The sequence below is a fragment of the Vigna angularis genome, chromosome 7, assembly GCF_016808095.1.
Source record: "Vigna angularis cultivar LongXiaoDou No.4 chromosome 7, ASM1680809v1, whole genome shotgun sequence".
Taxonomy (NCBI): domain Eukaryota; kingdom Viridiplantae; phylum Streptophyta; class Magnoliopsida; order Fabales; family Fabaceae; genus Vigna; species Vigna angularis.
In genome coordinates, this window is record NC_068976.1 from 33,411,695 (window position 1) to 33,428,409 (window position 16,715).

At 33.8% G+C, this 16,715-nt stretch overlaps 1 protein-coding gene and 1 pseudogene across 1 annotated transcript; one reads left to right on the plus strand and one right to left on the minus strand.

Annotated features, from left to right (window-relative positions):
• Nucleotides 1-930: 930 nt before the first annotated feature.
• LOC108336821 (protein MAIN-LIKE 1-like) lies at nucleotides 931-3,080 on the minus strand. Its single transcript, XM_017573270.1, has 2 exons — nucleotides 2,160-3,080; nucleotides 931-1,050 (listed from the first exon to the last, which is right to left on the minus strand). The coding sequence occupies exons 1-2, from the start codon at nucleotides 3,078-3,080 to the stop codon at nucleotides 931-933; spliced, it is 1,041 nt and encodes a 346-aa protein (XP_017428759.1).
• Nucleotides 3,081-4,437: 1,357 nt separating this feature from the next.
• LOC108321395 (uncharacterized) lies at nucleotides 4,438-11,410 on the plus strand (annotated as a pseudogene).
• Nucleotides 11,411-16,715: the final 5,305 nt, after the last annotated feature.

Sequence of the window (16,715 nt, forward strand, 5' to 3'; positions counted from 1 at the left end):
CACTCTCAATATTCCTGAAAAAAATTTCAATAAAAGATGTATCACAGAATCACTAAGCAAAGAAGCACTTACAAAGAAATCAATATCTCTGCATTGATATTAGCAAACAAAGCCTATAATTGTTCATCCTTCTAACATTTTAATAACAATATCTCTCCATGTCTAAAACCTTAGCAACATAAATTTAATACCAATCTCATCCAAATGGAAATGAAAATCATTTGGATAAAGTAATCAAACCTCACACTTTCACTGATATTCTAATTTGTGCACTTCACTTCAATATTCCTTCCAATTCAAACAAAACTTTCTCCAACATATCAGACTTCACAGGATTCACAATACTAATTTACTATAATAGGTAATAGGTATAGGTAATCTAAATACATATAAAAGAAAGTTGGCTCACTCTTCCCTGAGAATATTCTGACACACGCACACCTAAATTCTGAGTCTCTATGTTCATTTTCGTGCTATCAGAAGAGTAGATGTAGCTACAGAGACAAATATTGCTCTTTACCGTGTGCACAGAGGGTAACAGGGGGATTTTCTAGTGTAAAGTCAAACACATTCTTTGAAGGTGTGACACAAGGACAAGCAAAAACACACAAGACACAAGGTGGGATTGTATTATCCTCTTTAGTGAGAGTCTTCCTTATAAAAATAACTTCATTATTGTATGGCCTAGAGAGACCTTTACACACTTATTTTGGAAATACTTTGTGTACTTCAAATGATATAATGAAGAATCAAGAATACTAATCACCTTACGAAAAACTTCAGTCACTGGGCCATCGTTTTCTGATGCAGTCAGCTCCTCTTTAACCTTTTCTAATCCCCTGATGATTGCTTGCATTTCCTCTGCTAATGACTTCAATTGTATCTACAAGATCATGGATTTATGATCACTATTCATTGCAATCACGTTAACTAATAATAACAGTTATCCAGTACAAACATCATTTTCTTTTCCTTAAAAGTGCAAATATCCAGTTTCTTAGGGTCACGCTTTTCTTCATACTCAGCTGAAATTTCGTACACTTCTTGAACCTGCACAAAAACATTTACATAAATGTCGAAGAGAAGAGAAAGAACATAAATTCCGGAATATTTTCTGATAAATCACTATAGCCTTCTCCATCGAATCCACCGATTACATCCTCATTTTTGCACCATTTCACCGATTCAGCCGTTGAATCTTCCTTTTCCACCGAACACGCGACCTAAATCGCATTTCTCACCGAACAATCTTCCTATTTTTCACTCCTCTCCGAACCCTTCCCGCTCCTGGAGTATTATCACGAACCTAGGGTGGATGAAGGTACTCTCTCAGCGTCGAACTACGACTCCGAAACGAACGATGAAGGTGATTGCTTCATCAACGAAGGACAACGACATTGCCGCGTTATTATGCGACGACAGTTTGAGAGAGAAAGGGGGAAGAAGCAAGGGTTCGAGAGAGGGAGAGCGACAGTGAAGAGGGCTCGAGAGAGGGACAGCGAGGCGAATAGGGCTTGAGAGAGGGACAATGAGAGCAAAGAGGGCTTCAGAGAGAGATGTGAAATTGCGAGGGTTTGAGAGAGAGATCAAATAGGGTTCGAGGGATAGAGAGAAGATCGAGGGTTTTGAGAAGAATAGGGTTCGAGGGAGAGAGAAAAGCTAGAGGGTTTTGAGAAGAAAAGGCTTTGAGGTTCGCTTCAGGTTGGCTTCATTTTAATCAGAATTTTTTTAAGTAAATTATTTTCCAGTTCGTATGTAACATTGGTAGCTAAAACGTGGACAGAGTTACGTACAAATAATTGGAGGTACATACGGATCTATCCTTAAATAACTTTCTCACCATCACTCGCCAACTTTATATACGACTTTTATATACGGATTTGTCGTATGTAAAAATCCGTATATAATATCTGTATATAATTTTCTTTCTAAAATCCGTATATAATATCCGTATGTAATATATATATTATATACGGATTATAATCCGTATATAATAATCCGTATGTAATAACCATATTTCTTGTAGTGAAATTTCACCACATCTGTACGGTGTCCATACCAACTGTAGTATTGAAGTTTTTGGTTTAAGTATTACTAATTAAGCCATCAAATGTTAACAAAATTTATAACACAATATTAAGTTCACAATTGAAAAATACCTGTCTAGGTGATAGGTCGTCTATTTTCTGACGAAATTGTTTGACAGTTGTAGTGTCCTGGAATATTGACTGTTTTTTGCGACACCATCTTTTCGCAAGTGGAAAAACTGCACCAGAAGATATGTCGTGTTCTGTGACATCAAGTAATTCTGGTGAAAGACATGTTATTCTTTCCCATGCCCAACATTGTAACAAGATCATGCACCCTCCGATATTCTCTTGGTCAGTCCTAGTCCCATGATCAAGGGCACGATACAAGCAGGAAAGCGTGCCAGATCCCCAGCTATACTGTGAAACGTTCTGCAGGTCCGTCAATAGGGGAAGATACATCAAATGCACCATGCTTGCAGATGTATCTAGCATCATGACACTGCCAATTATGATCAACATATACGCTCTAGCGTATTGTTCAATAACTTGTTCGGTTGCATCATGAGGCAATTGGCGAAAAGTGTTATTAAACCATGACAACTTGATTCTGTTGCCCCTTACACAATTCTTAGGAGGAACATCTCCTAGTAGTTGATGACAAAAAACTGTTAGTGGACCACTACTGATGCCAGTCACCACATGTCCTTCAATAGGAAGCCCCAGTTGTAATGCAACGTCTTCCAATGTAATCGTACTTTCACCAAGAGGCAAGTGGAAAGTATGAGTCTCGACTCTCCACCTCTCAACCAAAGCAGTGACTAGCTGGTGATTTATCTTCATACGTGATGCTTGCAAAATATGGATAAACCCTGCTGCCTGTAGAATATTCTTTATTCTTTCATCAATTTCGTGGACATGCTTTGCTATCCAAATTGCATGTCTTCGAGGGCAAACGAGTCGTTCATTGCCTTCCCAAATAGAATTCACGATGTGTTTATCTTGTAGACGTAGAAGGGACATATCAACGGGAAGTTGACGGGCAGAAGCCATATTCAATTTTGTGGGTGAAAGTGGGTTATTAAAGCAATGAGTAAGGAGAAGTACTTTGGGTATTGGAACTCACAATTGAAATGGGTAGACAAGTGGGATATGAAAGCCAAGACAATGGTTAAGGGGTTTGGCTATTGGAACTCAGAACACGGTGGGAGAAATGAAATGCACCCTCCACCAATTTAAGTTGAAGCATTGATGCCCAAGAATCTTCAAATCACGTGAATGAGGACATGGAAATGACAATTCATATAAGTTGCATCATGAGTGCTCTTCAAAGAATCTTCAAACCTGCAAAAAAAAAAGAGGCATGTGATTGAATAATAGTAACATTCAAGCTAAAATCTGCACTAAATGTAGGCATGCAGATGAATAGGAACATGAATAGGAAAGTTGAATAGCAAACTTGAAGACCAAAGTTGAATAGCATTATTGGTGGTCAAAGGCAAATGTGGACAATGCATGTGTACAATCTCTTGTCACGTAGCACATAATATTGATGCATCCATAAATACCATTTAAAAATTTCTAATGAATATTATTAAATGTATGTAATCAATTTTTATGAATTGTAAAAATATTATCCAATATTTAAGCATTTTATTAGAATTTAGAAAAAAAATTTAAAATTGTAAAAATTATATAAATAGAATTTAAAAAAAAATCAAAAAAGGGAAGTTGTGGGGAGGGGGCACGACTTCAATAGGTGAAGTCGTGTAAGGGGTACACGACTTCACCTATTGAAGTCGTGCCCCCTCCCCACAACTTCCCTTTTTTGATTTCTTTTTTAAAAATCCTATTTGTATAATTTATGTATTTTAAATTTTAATTGTTTATAAACTATATTATTATTATAAATATAAATTCTACGTTATTTATTTGTTAACAACAATTAAACAAATTATTTTCTCAATAAGTACTTAAAAAACGAGTGCAGAAAAGCTTATATGAGAGGACACTGCAAAATAGTCACAGTGTTTTGATTTTTTTTTTTAAATTCTATTTGTATAATTTATGTATTTTAAATTTTAATTGTTTATAAACTATATTATTATTATAAATATAAATTCTACGTTATTTATTTGTTAACAACAATTAAACAAATTATTTTCTCAATAAGTACTTAAAAAACGAGTGCAGAAAAACTTATATGAGAGGACACTGCAAAATAGTCACAGTGCTATATTCACAGTGCTATATTATTGTTTAGTACTTCCTATTTTAGACCGTAACACCCACAGCATATTCATGAACGTTTATACGCTCTATAAGAACTCCATCTTCACATCCAAACTGCACGTGCAAGAGCTCTCCTACTTCTCCAATCTTACAAACTCTTCCCAACATTTATTCAAATATGGCATCAGGGAACTTACCAGGATCTTCATCATCGCAGTTGATCGATGAACAACCTTTAATATTGGATAATGTTGATGACTTCAGCAGCGATGCTGAATTAGACAACATACTCGAAGATGACAACAACGACGACGACCACATCACACAATCATCTGCACATCTCGTTCTAGAGTTGAATCAAGGTATGCAGTTCCAGTCAAAGGAGGAAACTATTCTTGCAATCAAACATTATCACATAACCAGCGGTTACAAATACACCGTCGTTGAGTCCAAACCCAACATTTATGTTATTCGTTGTGTGGAATATCACAACGGTTGTCAATGGCGTCTGAGGGCAGCTTATAGCAAAGTCCGTAAATATTGGGAAATCAAAAATATAGACGGACAACATTCGTGTTTCTCAACAATACTATCTGAAGATCATACAAATCTTGATAGTACTCACATTGCCGCGATCATATCAAATTCAATCCGGACAAACCCATCCATTCCAATCAAGAGTTTGATTGCAGATATTAAGGGTCGATTCGGATATTCTGTGTCATACAGAAAAGCTTGGATCGCTAAACAGAAGGCTCTTGCTTTGGAGTTTGGAGACTGGGAGGACTCTTATAACCACATGCCGAGGTGGTTGCATGCCGTCAAGGAAGCAAACCCAGGTACAATTTTACAATGCACTGGTTCTCCGGTGATATTGATGGACAAACCGACAATAATTGCTATATTATGGAAAGAGTTTTCTGGTCTTTCGGTCCTTGCATAGAAGGATTCAAATACTGTAAACCCATTCTCCAAGTTGATGGTACATTTCTAACGGGTAAATATCATGGAACTTTGCTCACCGCCATAGGTCAAGATGGCAATAGAAATCTTTTCCCATTGGCCTTTGGCATTGTAGAAGGTGAGACAAAGGAGGCTTTGATATGGTTCTTTCAACTACTTCGAGAACATGTTTGCCATCAACAAAATATTTGCATCATCACTGACAGAGGAAAGGGTATACTATCCGCCTTAAGATCAGAAGAAGTTGGTTGGGAACAAGATGGTTAGAACTCTGTGTATTACATATGTCATCTGGCATCCAACGTCAACAACAAATTCAAAAATCACGACCTCAAAAAACAATTGATCAATTTAGGTACTACTACAAACATTCTTCAAACACTTATACTTTTATAATTTTGTTAAGATTATTCTTTAATTTATTTATTTATTACATCATTACAGCTTACGAGGTCAAGCAACCAATTGTCATGGCTAAACTTGCTGCATTGAGAAACCAATACCCACAACAAGTTGAATGGATAGATAAAATCCCATTACAAAAATGGTCTCAGGCTTTTGATGGAGGGAGAAGATATGGACATATGACGACTAATCTTGCTGAGTGCACCAACTCCATTTTAAAGGGAGCACGTTCATTACCAATATGTGCTCTCATCAGAACAACATTTGAGAGGGCACAATCATGGTTTGTTGAACGCGGATTAAAGGCGAACTGTATGCTACAAGCAGGACACTAATATCCTGAACAAATCGCCGACATCATTAGGAAAAATCAACAACAATCCGCATTTTGTCATGTTCGTCGCTACAACCGTGAAAATTCTGAATTTGATGTTCAGGAAATTTCAACACGTCACCACTACCGCCCTGTTCCACTTTCCTACAAGGTTAGCCTAAATGAATAGTGGTGTGATTGTGGACACTTCTAGGCTACTCGTCTCCCATGTCATCATGTCATTGCTGTTTGTGCATTTTCGCATATCCCACTAACCCAAGTAATCGATCCAGTGTACAGTCTTAACAACATTTTCAAGGCATAGAAAGTACAATTTCACCCAATCCAAAATCAAGATTATTGGTCTGTGTATACAGGTCCAAACTTCATACCAGATCCTAAAATGCGACGCAAGGCATCCGGAAGACCATCTACAAATAGGCTTCATAATGAAATGGATCAATCCAATCCAAATAAGCCAAAAAAATGCGCTTACTGCCGCAACGAAGGTCATCATAGGGGAAATTGTCCTTTTCGTCATTAGTTATTTCTTAATCTTACCCAATTGTAATCAAATCGATGACTGATATATTACTATTAATATTTCTTATTAATATTTATTTTCTCTTTTCCTATAACACAACCAATACATAACATATGTAAAATGCAAAATAATTTTCATAAACCAATCAAAAACACACTGGTAATCGATTACACAAACCCTGTAATCGATTACCAGAGTGCTTCTTGCTACACAACCAACCTGGTAATCGATTACCGAAATGTTGTAATCGATTACCAGTACGTTTTCTGCCTACACATTTCCAGTCCTGTAGGGGTCACGATTTCAACACTCTGTAATCGATTACCAAATCAATGTAATCGATTACAGGACCCAGAAGTCGTTTTTGGGGTGCACGACTTCAACACTGTAGCAATGTACAGTGTGAAGTCGTGTAGGGGGGCACGACTTCTTCCTTTGAAGTCGTTTTGGCCCCCCACGACTTCACTTTGGGTCAAATTTTGCCTATTTTTGTAATAAAGAGGGCATATTTGCCTACTTTGGTGCAAAAACCAAAAACTACTATAACCCGGTGTAAAAAATTATTTTTTATACCTGTTTTGAGTGTAATCGGTGTATTGTTTATCATTTATTACAATTTTACCACCATGTTATTATTTATACCTTTTTTTAGTGTAATCGTGTAAAAAAGTTTCTTTTATTTACCATTTTGCCACTGTATCATTTTCTATACCTGATTAATTTTAACAAGTAAATAGTCGTTATAAAAAGTCTACTTTGTACTAGTGCGCTCAGCGCCCTAAGTGAGGCGCACAGACGTGGTACGGGTCAAAACTGGCGCTCGGCGCCTCTGGAAGGGCGCCCAAGCGTGGTGCAGGAAGAAAACTGGCGCTCAGCCCTGGCGGTAGCATTTCAAGACTCACTTTTTTTGTTGTTTTGCTTGTTTTTTTGGCTGATTCAGCTCTATACAGCTCTATATATTGTTGGAGATTCTTCCAAGCACATTATTAGTTACAAAATAAAGGGAATTTAGTGATAAAATCATAAAGTATAACTTCTACTCACTTATTCACAAAACTAAAGCAAAAACATGAGTTCAAGCAAGCTTCTAAGTCAAAAAGGGTACGTTTAGTATCAAAATTATATCACAGATAATGGTATTTTCAACCGTTATCACAACCCCAAACTTGAAATTTTGCTTGTCCTCAAGCAAAATGTAACTTGGTTTAAACAAAACAATCATACTACAATGGTCTAGCACACCAAAAAGCATTTTCCTCCAAGACAAGTAAATCACTCATGTCTGCTTATCATAGAAAAATCTCAATCAAGATGCATTGATGCTTTAGTCAATCAAGCTCAACTATGGTGCTCACATATTCATAATATATAATAGATGCAAACTCATGAAAGATCAACAGCTAAGCAAGAATGTTATCCTATAATGCATGGAACAATTCCTCACCAAGGATAGTGTTTCACTCAAGCACTCAAAAGTGTTTCACTCAAAATCAAAGGTGTATAGTGAGGTGCCACTCTTACACTCTACCATCACAATGTCACATGAATCAACTTTGTCTTTCATTTAACCACATATCAAACACACTCACAAGCAAGTTATCATCACAAGGACTTTTCAAGGCTTGTAACATGGCCGGGCTAAGAAGAAAATTGGTTTTTCTAGACAACAAAATCCTTGAGTCAAGAGAGTGCATAATTCATTTATTCACACATTAACAATCAACTCTCTTTCTTCTTTTATGTGAGAAACCAATATTCAACTCATTCCCAAAATTTACTTGCATTGAGCTTAACCTTTTCTTTTCTTTCTTTTCTTCTCTTTTTTTTTCTTTTGCCCAATGCTCTTTAAGGAATTTCACAAAGTTCTTTTGATTTCTCATCACCCCAAACTTGAACCATTATTCATTACCACAATAACATACTTTACTTAACTCAAGGTAAGGATTTCAAAAAGGGTTTTTCCCATTCAACTTTAAGCTCAAGGTTCAAAGGGTAAAGAAAAACATTGTTCTTTGTTGGGTTCACCTATTGGCATTGGCTCTAAGGGAGAAGAAAACATGGCCTTGATCATATGTAACAAGCAAGAAAGTTGTTCAATCATAGAAAATTAGGCAAAAGCAATCATGCTTCTAAAGCAATAACATTCAATCAATCAAAAACTCTGGAGCCCACTCTCTCACAAGCTAAATCAAGTTCCACAATTTGATAAACATCTTGCCCAACATATTAATCCCAATTGAAATCATGCATCAGTTTTTAACAAAACTATGAGCAACCATCATTTATGCTTAAAAGCCTCACCAATCATTAACTCAACATGCATCATAGAACAATAGAGCAAACACAAGAATATTACTCATCACAAACAACAGTTTATCACATCATACCAAACCATTGCAGCACAATTCATTAAACCAAGTACAAAAACAAGCTAACATAAAAACAAAATAAACAAAATTCAAATAAACAATAAAACAAAAACATAAAAATCCTGATGCAGCAGCATCCATCAGTAGATGCTTTCATCTGAATCTTCCAGCATCCATCAGTAGATGCAAATCTTTTACATCAGCATCCATGAGTAGATGCTTTCATCTGAATCTTCCAGCATCCATCAGTAGATGCAAATCTTTTACATCATCATCCATGAGTAGATGCTCTTAGTAACATCCATCAGTAGATGTCTAGAGCATAACATCCATCAATAGATGCTCTCAGTAACATCCCTCAGTAGATGTCTAATCCTTCTAATTAGCATCCATCAGTAAATGTTGATCTTTCTCATCTTCATCGGCATCCATCAGTAGATGTCGTCAGTAGCACCAATTAGTAGATGCTTAATCACATAGCCTCCATTAGTAGACGCTATAATTCATCACCCTCATCATAGCAGCATCCATTAGTAAATGCTGTCATCTAAGTCCTCCTAGCATCCCTCAGTAGATGATATCCAGCATCCATCAGTAGATGTTGTCATTACTGCAACACAAAATCAAATCTAAACCACACAAATAATCAATTTTAAAAACAATCAGAAATTGGGTTGTCTCCCAATAAGTGCTTGTTTAACGTCACAAGCTTGACACCATTAAGCACAATCTGCATCTATGATGTTGGTGTTCCTTTTGCTTTCATCACACCAACTTATCTATAACATCTTCCTGTTCACCATCTTTACCCTCCTTGAATAAGGAGCCTCAATCTCAATAACTCTATTCTCTTTGATATATTTAACCACTTCATGCACAAAGTCTTAGAGAACATGACACTTGAAGGCTGGCGCTCAGCGCCCAAGCGGTGATGTGTGACATCCTGCGCTGAGGGCCCTTAAAGGGGAGGCCAGGCGCCCTATGACCTTCTTCAACTTTCTTCTCTTGATGATCTTGTGCTCCTAGTACAGAATTTCGGATTTAATCTTGCAAACACTAAAGAACATTGCACTAGAGCACCCATTTAGCACTAAAAGATAAAAAGATAAAAAATAAAAAGATAAAAAAAATAAAAAGATAAAAAGATAAAAAGATAAAAAGATAAAAAGATAAAAAGATAAAAAGACAAAAAGACAAAAAGACAAAAAGACAAAAAGATAAAAAGATAAAAAGATAAAAAGATAAAAAGATAAAAAGATAAAAAGATAAAAAGATAAAAAGATAAAAAGATAAAAAGATAAAAAGATAAAAAGATAAAAAGATAAAAAGATAAAAAGATAAAAAGATAAAAAGATAAAAAGATAAAAAGATAAAAAGATAAAAAGATAAAAAGATAAAAAGATAAAAAGATAAAAAGATAAAAAGATAAAAAGATAAAAAGATAAAAAGATAAAAAGATAAAACGATAAAACGATAAAAAGATAAAAAGATAAAAAGATAAAAATATAAAAATATAAAAAGATAAAAAGATAAGAAGATAAGAAGATAAGAAGATAAAAAGATAAAAAGATAAAAAAATAAAAAGATAAAAAGATAAAATGATAAAAATTAAAGATAAAGTTTAATCGGTTAAGAATCACACAAATAAAATAGTTTAAATACTACAAGAAATAATGGATTTATATACGGATTTAAATCCGTATATAAGGCAGATATTATATACATAATTTATATACAAAATTTAGAAAACATGTTATATACGGATATTATATACGGTTATTATATACGGATGTTCCGTATATAAATTCCGTATACAAGGTTGGCGCGTGAGTGGGAAAATTACCCGGGGATGGGATCCGTATATAAGTTGTAATATCCGTTTGTAGTTAGAACCAAGTGTTATCTGTGGATATTATATACGGATCGGGGAAATAATTATTTATAAAAAATATATTTTTGATTAAGTGGAAGCTGGGTGTCATTTCTCAACCTCGAGCTTTCCTCTCTTTCTCGAACCCTCGAGATTTCTTCTCTATCGAACCATCACACTTTCCTTTCTCTTTTGAACCATCTTCGGTCTCAGTTCGGTGTCCTTCTGTGGAGCCATCTTCGGTGTGGGTGTTGCTCTCTGGAGCCCTCTTCGGTGTGGGTGTAGTTCGTGCTTTGGTTCTTCCTCGTCTCTCTCTATCTATTATTGTGACCTTCATCAATCCTTCATCAAACACTGTGGTTGGGGCTCATTGTTGGGTACGGTGCCATAGTTGGGCATTGAGTAGCTTAATCGGGTAAGTAAATCAAACCCTAATGCTTAGTAAATTTGGTTCTTCTCTGGCCATTCTTCTCATCAAGCGATTGTCATCAATCACAGGCTTAATCTCGAACCATCATCTTCGTCGCTCAAACCGTAGGAGTCCCTGCCTCCAATCCTGGTGTTCCAGTCGTGGTGCCGTGCTTTGCTGTGTAATGGTTTAATGTTGCGGTGATTCACAGAGAAGAAGAAGTTCGAATGTCTAAGCATATTTCAGTGTTCGATGTTGTAGATATGCTGAATTGGTGATTGTTGTGGTAAGTAAATTTTGTTCATTCCTAAGTGATTTCATTTGTAAAATGAGAAAATCCTAAACCCTTTTGTTCTTTGGTATTTCGGGCACAAAATGGGGTTTGGTTTGGTTGGTGTGTTGTGGAATACTTTGGTGCATTGTTAGGACATTGAGTGAACATTAAGAGGCGTGTTAAGGTATGTTTACGCAATCTTTAAGGATTATAACATATAATTTATATTATTAATTATATATATGTTTTATATGGTTTTCTCTAGTTGAATTTGTGTGATATAGGACTTAAAAGTATTCGAAGGGTAAGATAAGTGGAGGAAGCTTTTGGGATTCAAAAAGGAAAGCACCACAAAAGGGTAAGTAGTTATTATGTTTTGTTTAATGAGTAAATAGCTATTCTATTTAGTTTAATGGTTTTGATGTGATTACCATATACATTGTTAATTGAGAAGCCATAAGTTGCTTTGGTGATTGTAGCTTGATCAAACAGAGGATTTCTTTGTTAATTTGTACTATCAAGGATTTCTTGATTCACAAGTTGGAAAGATAATATTCCGTTAAACTCAAAAATGGCAAATTATCCAAATTTTTTTCTTTAGGAATTACTTGATGCCCACACTGGCCACCTGCTAGCAGGGTTTAGCTCTGCAACTCCTTTCTCTGCCTCATCAAAAAACATCCTTGCCCTCTTTATCTGTCCCTTCATGAATTTCCTCCATTTATCTGTAACTTTACCCCGAAAAATGTCATCATCTGAAAGCCTAGCTTTTGCCAATTCATCTTGTGGCAGATATACTCTTCCTCTTGTGGCACTGCAATCATAAAAAACTACACCAAATTACAGAGAACATAGTTTCAATGCCATGGACAACTAAAACTAGAGTCTAACATAAATAGTGTAAAAGTTTTTGCATTGTTAACCATCAGATTTCGGCAAGATCATGCAACAAACATCTTCACTGTTGGTGCATATATTATTTAAACATTGTCTGTCATAGGCCTAGTTTATATTGTTTTTTAGTTATGTTGGTAATTGCTTTTTATTTCTTGGCAAGTGACGGTGAGATACCCATAAGTGAAAAAGAGGTTAAAATGTCATTTTTTTTGTGTTTTGTTTAATTTGATGGCATTGAAGTGTTCAAAGAAACTTAGTCTTCTCTTTGTAATATTTATATATATGTTTTTAAAAAATTAACAACACATTGGTTGACATCAAAAGTGACAATGTGGTTTACATATAACGATGAGGAAGAAAGCAAAATTACTTTTGCAGTGAAGAACTGACGCCCATGAACGGAAATAAAAAATACTCCAGTAAAAATATAATTTTAACCTGACATACAAATAGACCTGAGGGAAAGATATACTAATATAGACTTAAGTTATTTTAAAACCAAAATTTTTATTTATACAAAAATTTAAAAATGTCACCACATTTTAAAAAACTTTATTTTTCTTAAAACGATTTTAAAAGACCTTTAATAAATGAATTTGAGATTACTTTTATTAAGAATTATATTATATATCAGATATGATACATGAAATAAATATTTATGACATTATCATGAAAAGATAAATAATAAATTGAAATAAATTATAAATATTTAATGATAATATAAAATAATATCAAATATAATAAATGAAATATGTTTTAATAACAATTTTAAATTTAGAAAAGTTTTATAAAAAAGATGTTTGAACTCACATTTAACAGTTGTCATCTCTCGCTTGTGATTAGCATTTCCATTTAATTCATAAAATATAATTACCGAATGTGAATCTAAAACTATACTTTTTCTAAGACAAGGTAATGAATTTGTAAAATAAGAAACTGTAATTATCATAAACCTTGAGTTGTTTTAAATATTATTAGAAAAATATCTTAAGACTGTGATTTAGAATATTAAAACCATTTTATTGAAAATAATATAAAAAACACATTTGAAAAATCATAAAAATTATATATTCCTATATTTTAATGAAACATTTTACTCTTTGACACCATTCACCATTGTTCAACAATTTTTCGCAGTTTTCTCATAATAAAATAGAATAGATGGGATGCTATTTGGATCATAGGAGTATTCTTTACATCAGCCATTTCTCACAAAAATAGTTTAAAAACTCATGTTACTTGAGATATATTATTAAGTTAAGATAGTTTGTAAATAGTAAATAACATTAAATATATTTTTAATCCTGAACTCTAACATAAAATTTTGTTTTTTAAAGTTTAAAAATAAATGGATATAGATAGTTATTTTAACTTAAGTATTCATTTTTTTGACGTATAAAATATGTTTCTTAACAAATATTGAAATGAGAAATAAGTATAAAGTAAGGAAATATACATCCGCGTAAGCATGAATCTTGGGTGGTGTGATTAGGTAGTTGTAATTAATTTTGATAATATCGGAGGAAATGTGAAAGGTTAGTGAGTTGTCAAGATTTGAAGGTCCACTCACACCTACATTCTACTGCCATTCTTGTCCTCTTTATCGACACTTAAGGCTGGGCATAGTTTATTTAAAAACTGTAAACTATAATTTATTTATACTCTTTTGTACTTAACAAAACTTAAACTATTTTTACTGAAACCTTGTTAACTGTTTAATAGTTCAGTTTAAATATACTGAACTTATTTTATTTTTAATACAGTTAACTGTACTGTAATGTGGTTTAGGTATATTTGCCATCTAAATTTTTTCCCTGTCTCGTTACATCCCTTTCTTAGTATTGTTAAAGGTTCTGCTCCGGTTGAAGGCTCGCCGCTCTTAAGGCTCGCCGCTATGGAAGGTTCGCGAAGGCTCGCCGCCGTTGAAGGCTCGTCGTTGTCGAAGGCTCGTTGTCGAAGGCTATGCCGCACTCTACCGTCGCCGAACTGTCGAAGGCTCTACCACCATCGTCGAAGGTTCTGAGAATACTCTTCCTTTAGCTAGAAGCAAAGGCATATCACTCTGCAACCAAAGGTACACATTTTTTTTCCTTCCCCTTCCAAAAGGGGATAAATAAAATTGGAATGCTATGCACATAAGGTATATTCATCTGGGATGAAGGGTAACAATTGATTTTCTTTTGGATTTTGTGGGAGTTTTAATTGTTTAGGAGATTTGATTTTATTTGCCGTAAGGGTAGATTCTCTGACCTATAGAGTTCTAGATTGATTGATAAAGAGAGAGGTTGATGACAGATAAGTAAGAACTATAAGATATAAAATGTTCTTCTGAGTCCACAACAGCCTATTGAAGACTTTGAGAAATTATTGGGGTAGAGGAGACGACCCTGCTGGATTCACATTGAGAGCTACCATAAACTGTGTTAGCATTACCTGTTTGGATATGAATTCCAAGATGCAACGTGTGAGCATCTTGTGATGCAGATATGCATGAGTATTTTACTATTATAATAAATGGTCTAGAGAGTTTAATATGATGGGTTATGTTGTTTAGGAGATAAGCATATGAGAAAACAGAGACAAAATAACAAATTGTTGCAGAAATGACACTTATTCTCACCTCACAGTTCAAAGCTAAAACAAGAATATTTTCAGCCGAGTATAAACAAAATGGTGTTAGTACATCTTTTTTTTGGACAAAATATTATGATTATTTATGTTCTAGATATGATAAATCAATAGGCATAACTTTACTAAATCTTTGAATTACCTTCCACTTATTTGCTGTTAGTTTTAACTTTGGTTGTGTTGTGTCAAAGTTAACATCCATGTACATATGTTTTTTTTATCAGCATATATATATATAAATATATATATATATATATATATATATATATATATATATATTGGAACAATTGGGTGCCGCAACCTTTATACAAAAAATATTTACATTGTTTCCTGCTTTAGGTATCCAAAAGCATGATTAAAACCTCTATTTGATATCAAAATATCCCTATCTTATACTCATCTAGTCTATTCTTAATATATACATGAAAACAGATGGGAATACAAAATATTGAATTAAATCATTAATGTGCAGCATCAGTCTTTATGGTGTTGTTACCATCGCTTCAGATTATGCATATTAACATATTAAAAACTAGCTCAATTTCAAAAATGAGTGTGGTAAGCTTTAAACAAAGTGAATCTCATTAAAGGTCATTTGATTGTACACTGCAGCAACATATTGATCCAATTTTCATTTGCAGAAATTGAAAAAAAAAACTCTAGAGTAAATAACCTAAAGTCAAGGGTTGGGTTTTTTATCACTCTATCTTATATTCAGTTTATTTGATGTTCATGTTATTACAGTCAAAATGAACACATATACTTTGAAAATGTGACATACTGGTCGAAATTGACTAGTATGATAAAATTAATTTTTTTAATATAAAATCGAAAACAGATTCCCAGTAATTGCTCACTTATCCTGTAAACTCTAAATTATACCATACCCATAGCATTGTATACTTCCACTGTATGGGCAGCTCAATTTACAGTGATCACGATATGCACATCCATAGCACTGTATATATAAAAAGTAGAAGCAGGTCAAGTAGTTCATTTTGTTTACAGTGGAACACTATAAAATTGCCTTTTGAAATACATTTAAGATTAAATACTTTAAGTAGAGAAGAAACTTTTGAAATAGATAAAAATTGGATTAGACAAGATTATGAAGCTAATTTTAATAAAGAAAGGAGAGATTGGTATTATAAAACATTTACAAAACAACAAGTAGAAAATTTTAGAGAAAAAATTTATAAATACCACATAAAGAACCTATAAAACTAATATATAAGTTATTCAACGTACCACATAAAGAATTAGATTCATTAAGATTAAAGAACGATACAGATTTAAAAATAGAAGAATTGAAAAAGAAATTAGATCGGCTAAATAAACCATCAGTGAATACATTAGAAGTCTATAAATTAAAAACATATCCAAAGCTTATAAACTATTATCATCATCCTATGACTGCTGATGTGCAGTCTGCTGATCTACTCTATTTCTTTTTATTTCTATTGGGTCCTCTTTTCTCTTCCTTTTGTTAACTCAAAATCTAAATAGATATTAATCTTTTTTTTATCTAACTAGTATGTTTGAAATTATTGGGTGAGTATAGACTGACTAGGTACTTTAACACTTAACTAGATACGTAATATCATCATCATTTAGATAAATTTGTCTTTTGTTTGATTGAACTCTTAATTAATGTAGTGACGTGAATGTCAGAAACGGTAGAAACCCTCACACCAAATACTTCTAGAATGGATTATTTACCTCCTTGTATCGATTCATCGTCAACTGAGAATAGTAAGGGTCGATCAGATGTGTGGGGACATTTT

Excerpts from the sequence above, each read along its gene's own strand:
- LOC108336821 (XM_017573270.1), bottom strand. The coding sequence starts at position 3,080 with ATGGCTTCTGCCCGTCAACTTCCCGTTGATATGTCCCTTCTACGTCTA. Across the intron at positions 1,051-2,159 it reads ACGACCTATCACCTAGACAG|GTTCAAGAAGTGTACGAAAT; the intron begins GTATTTTTCAAT and ends GTTTTTGTGCAG.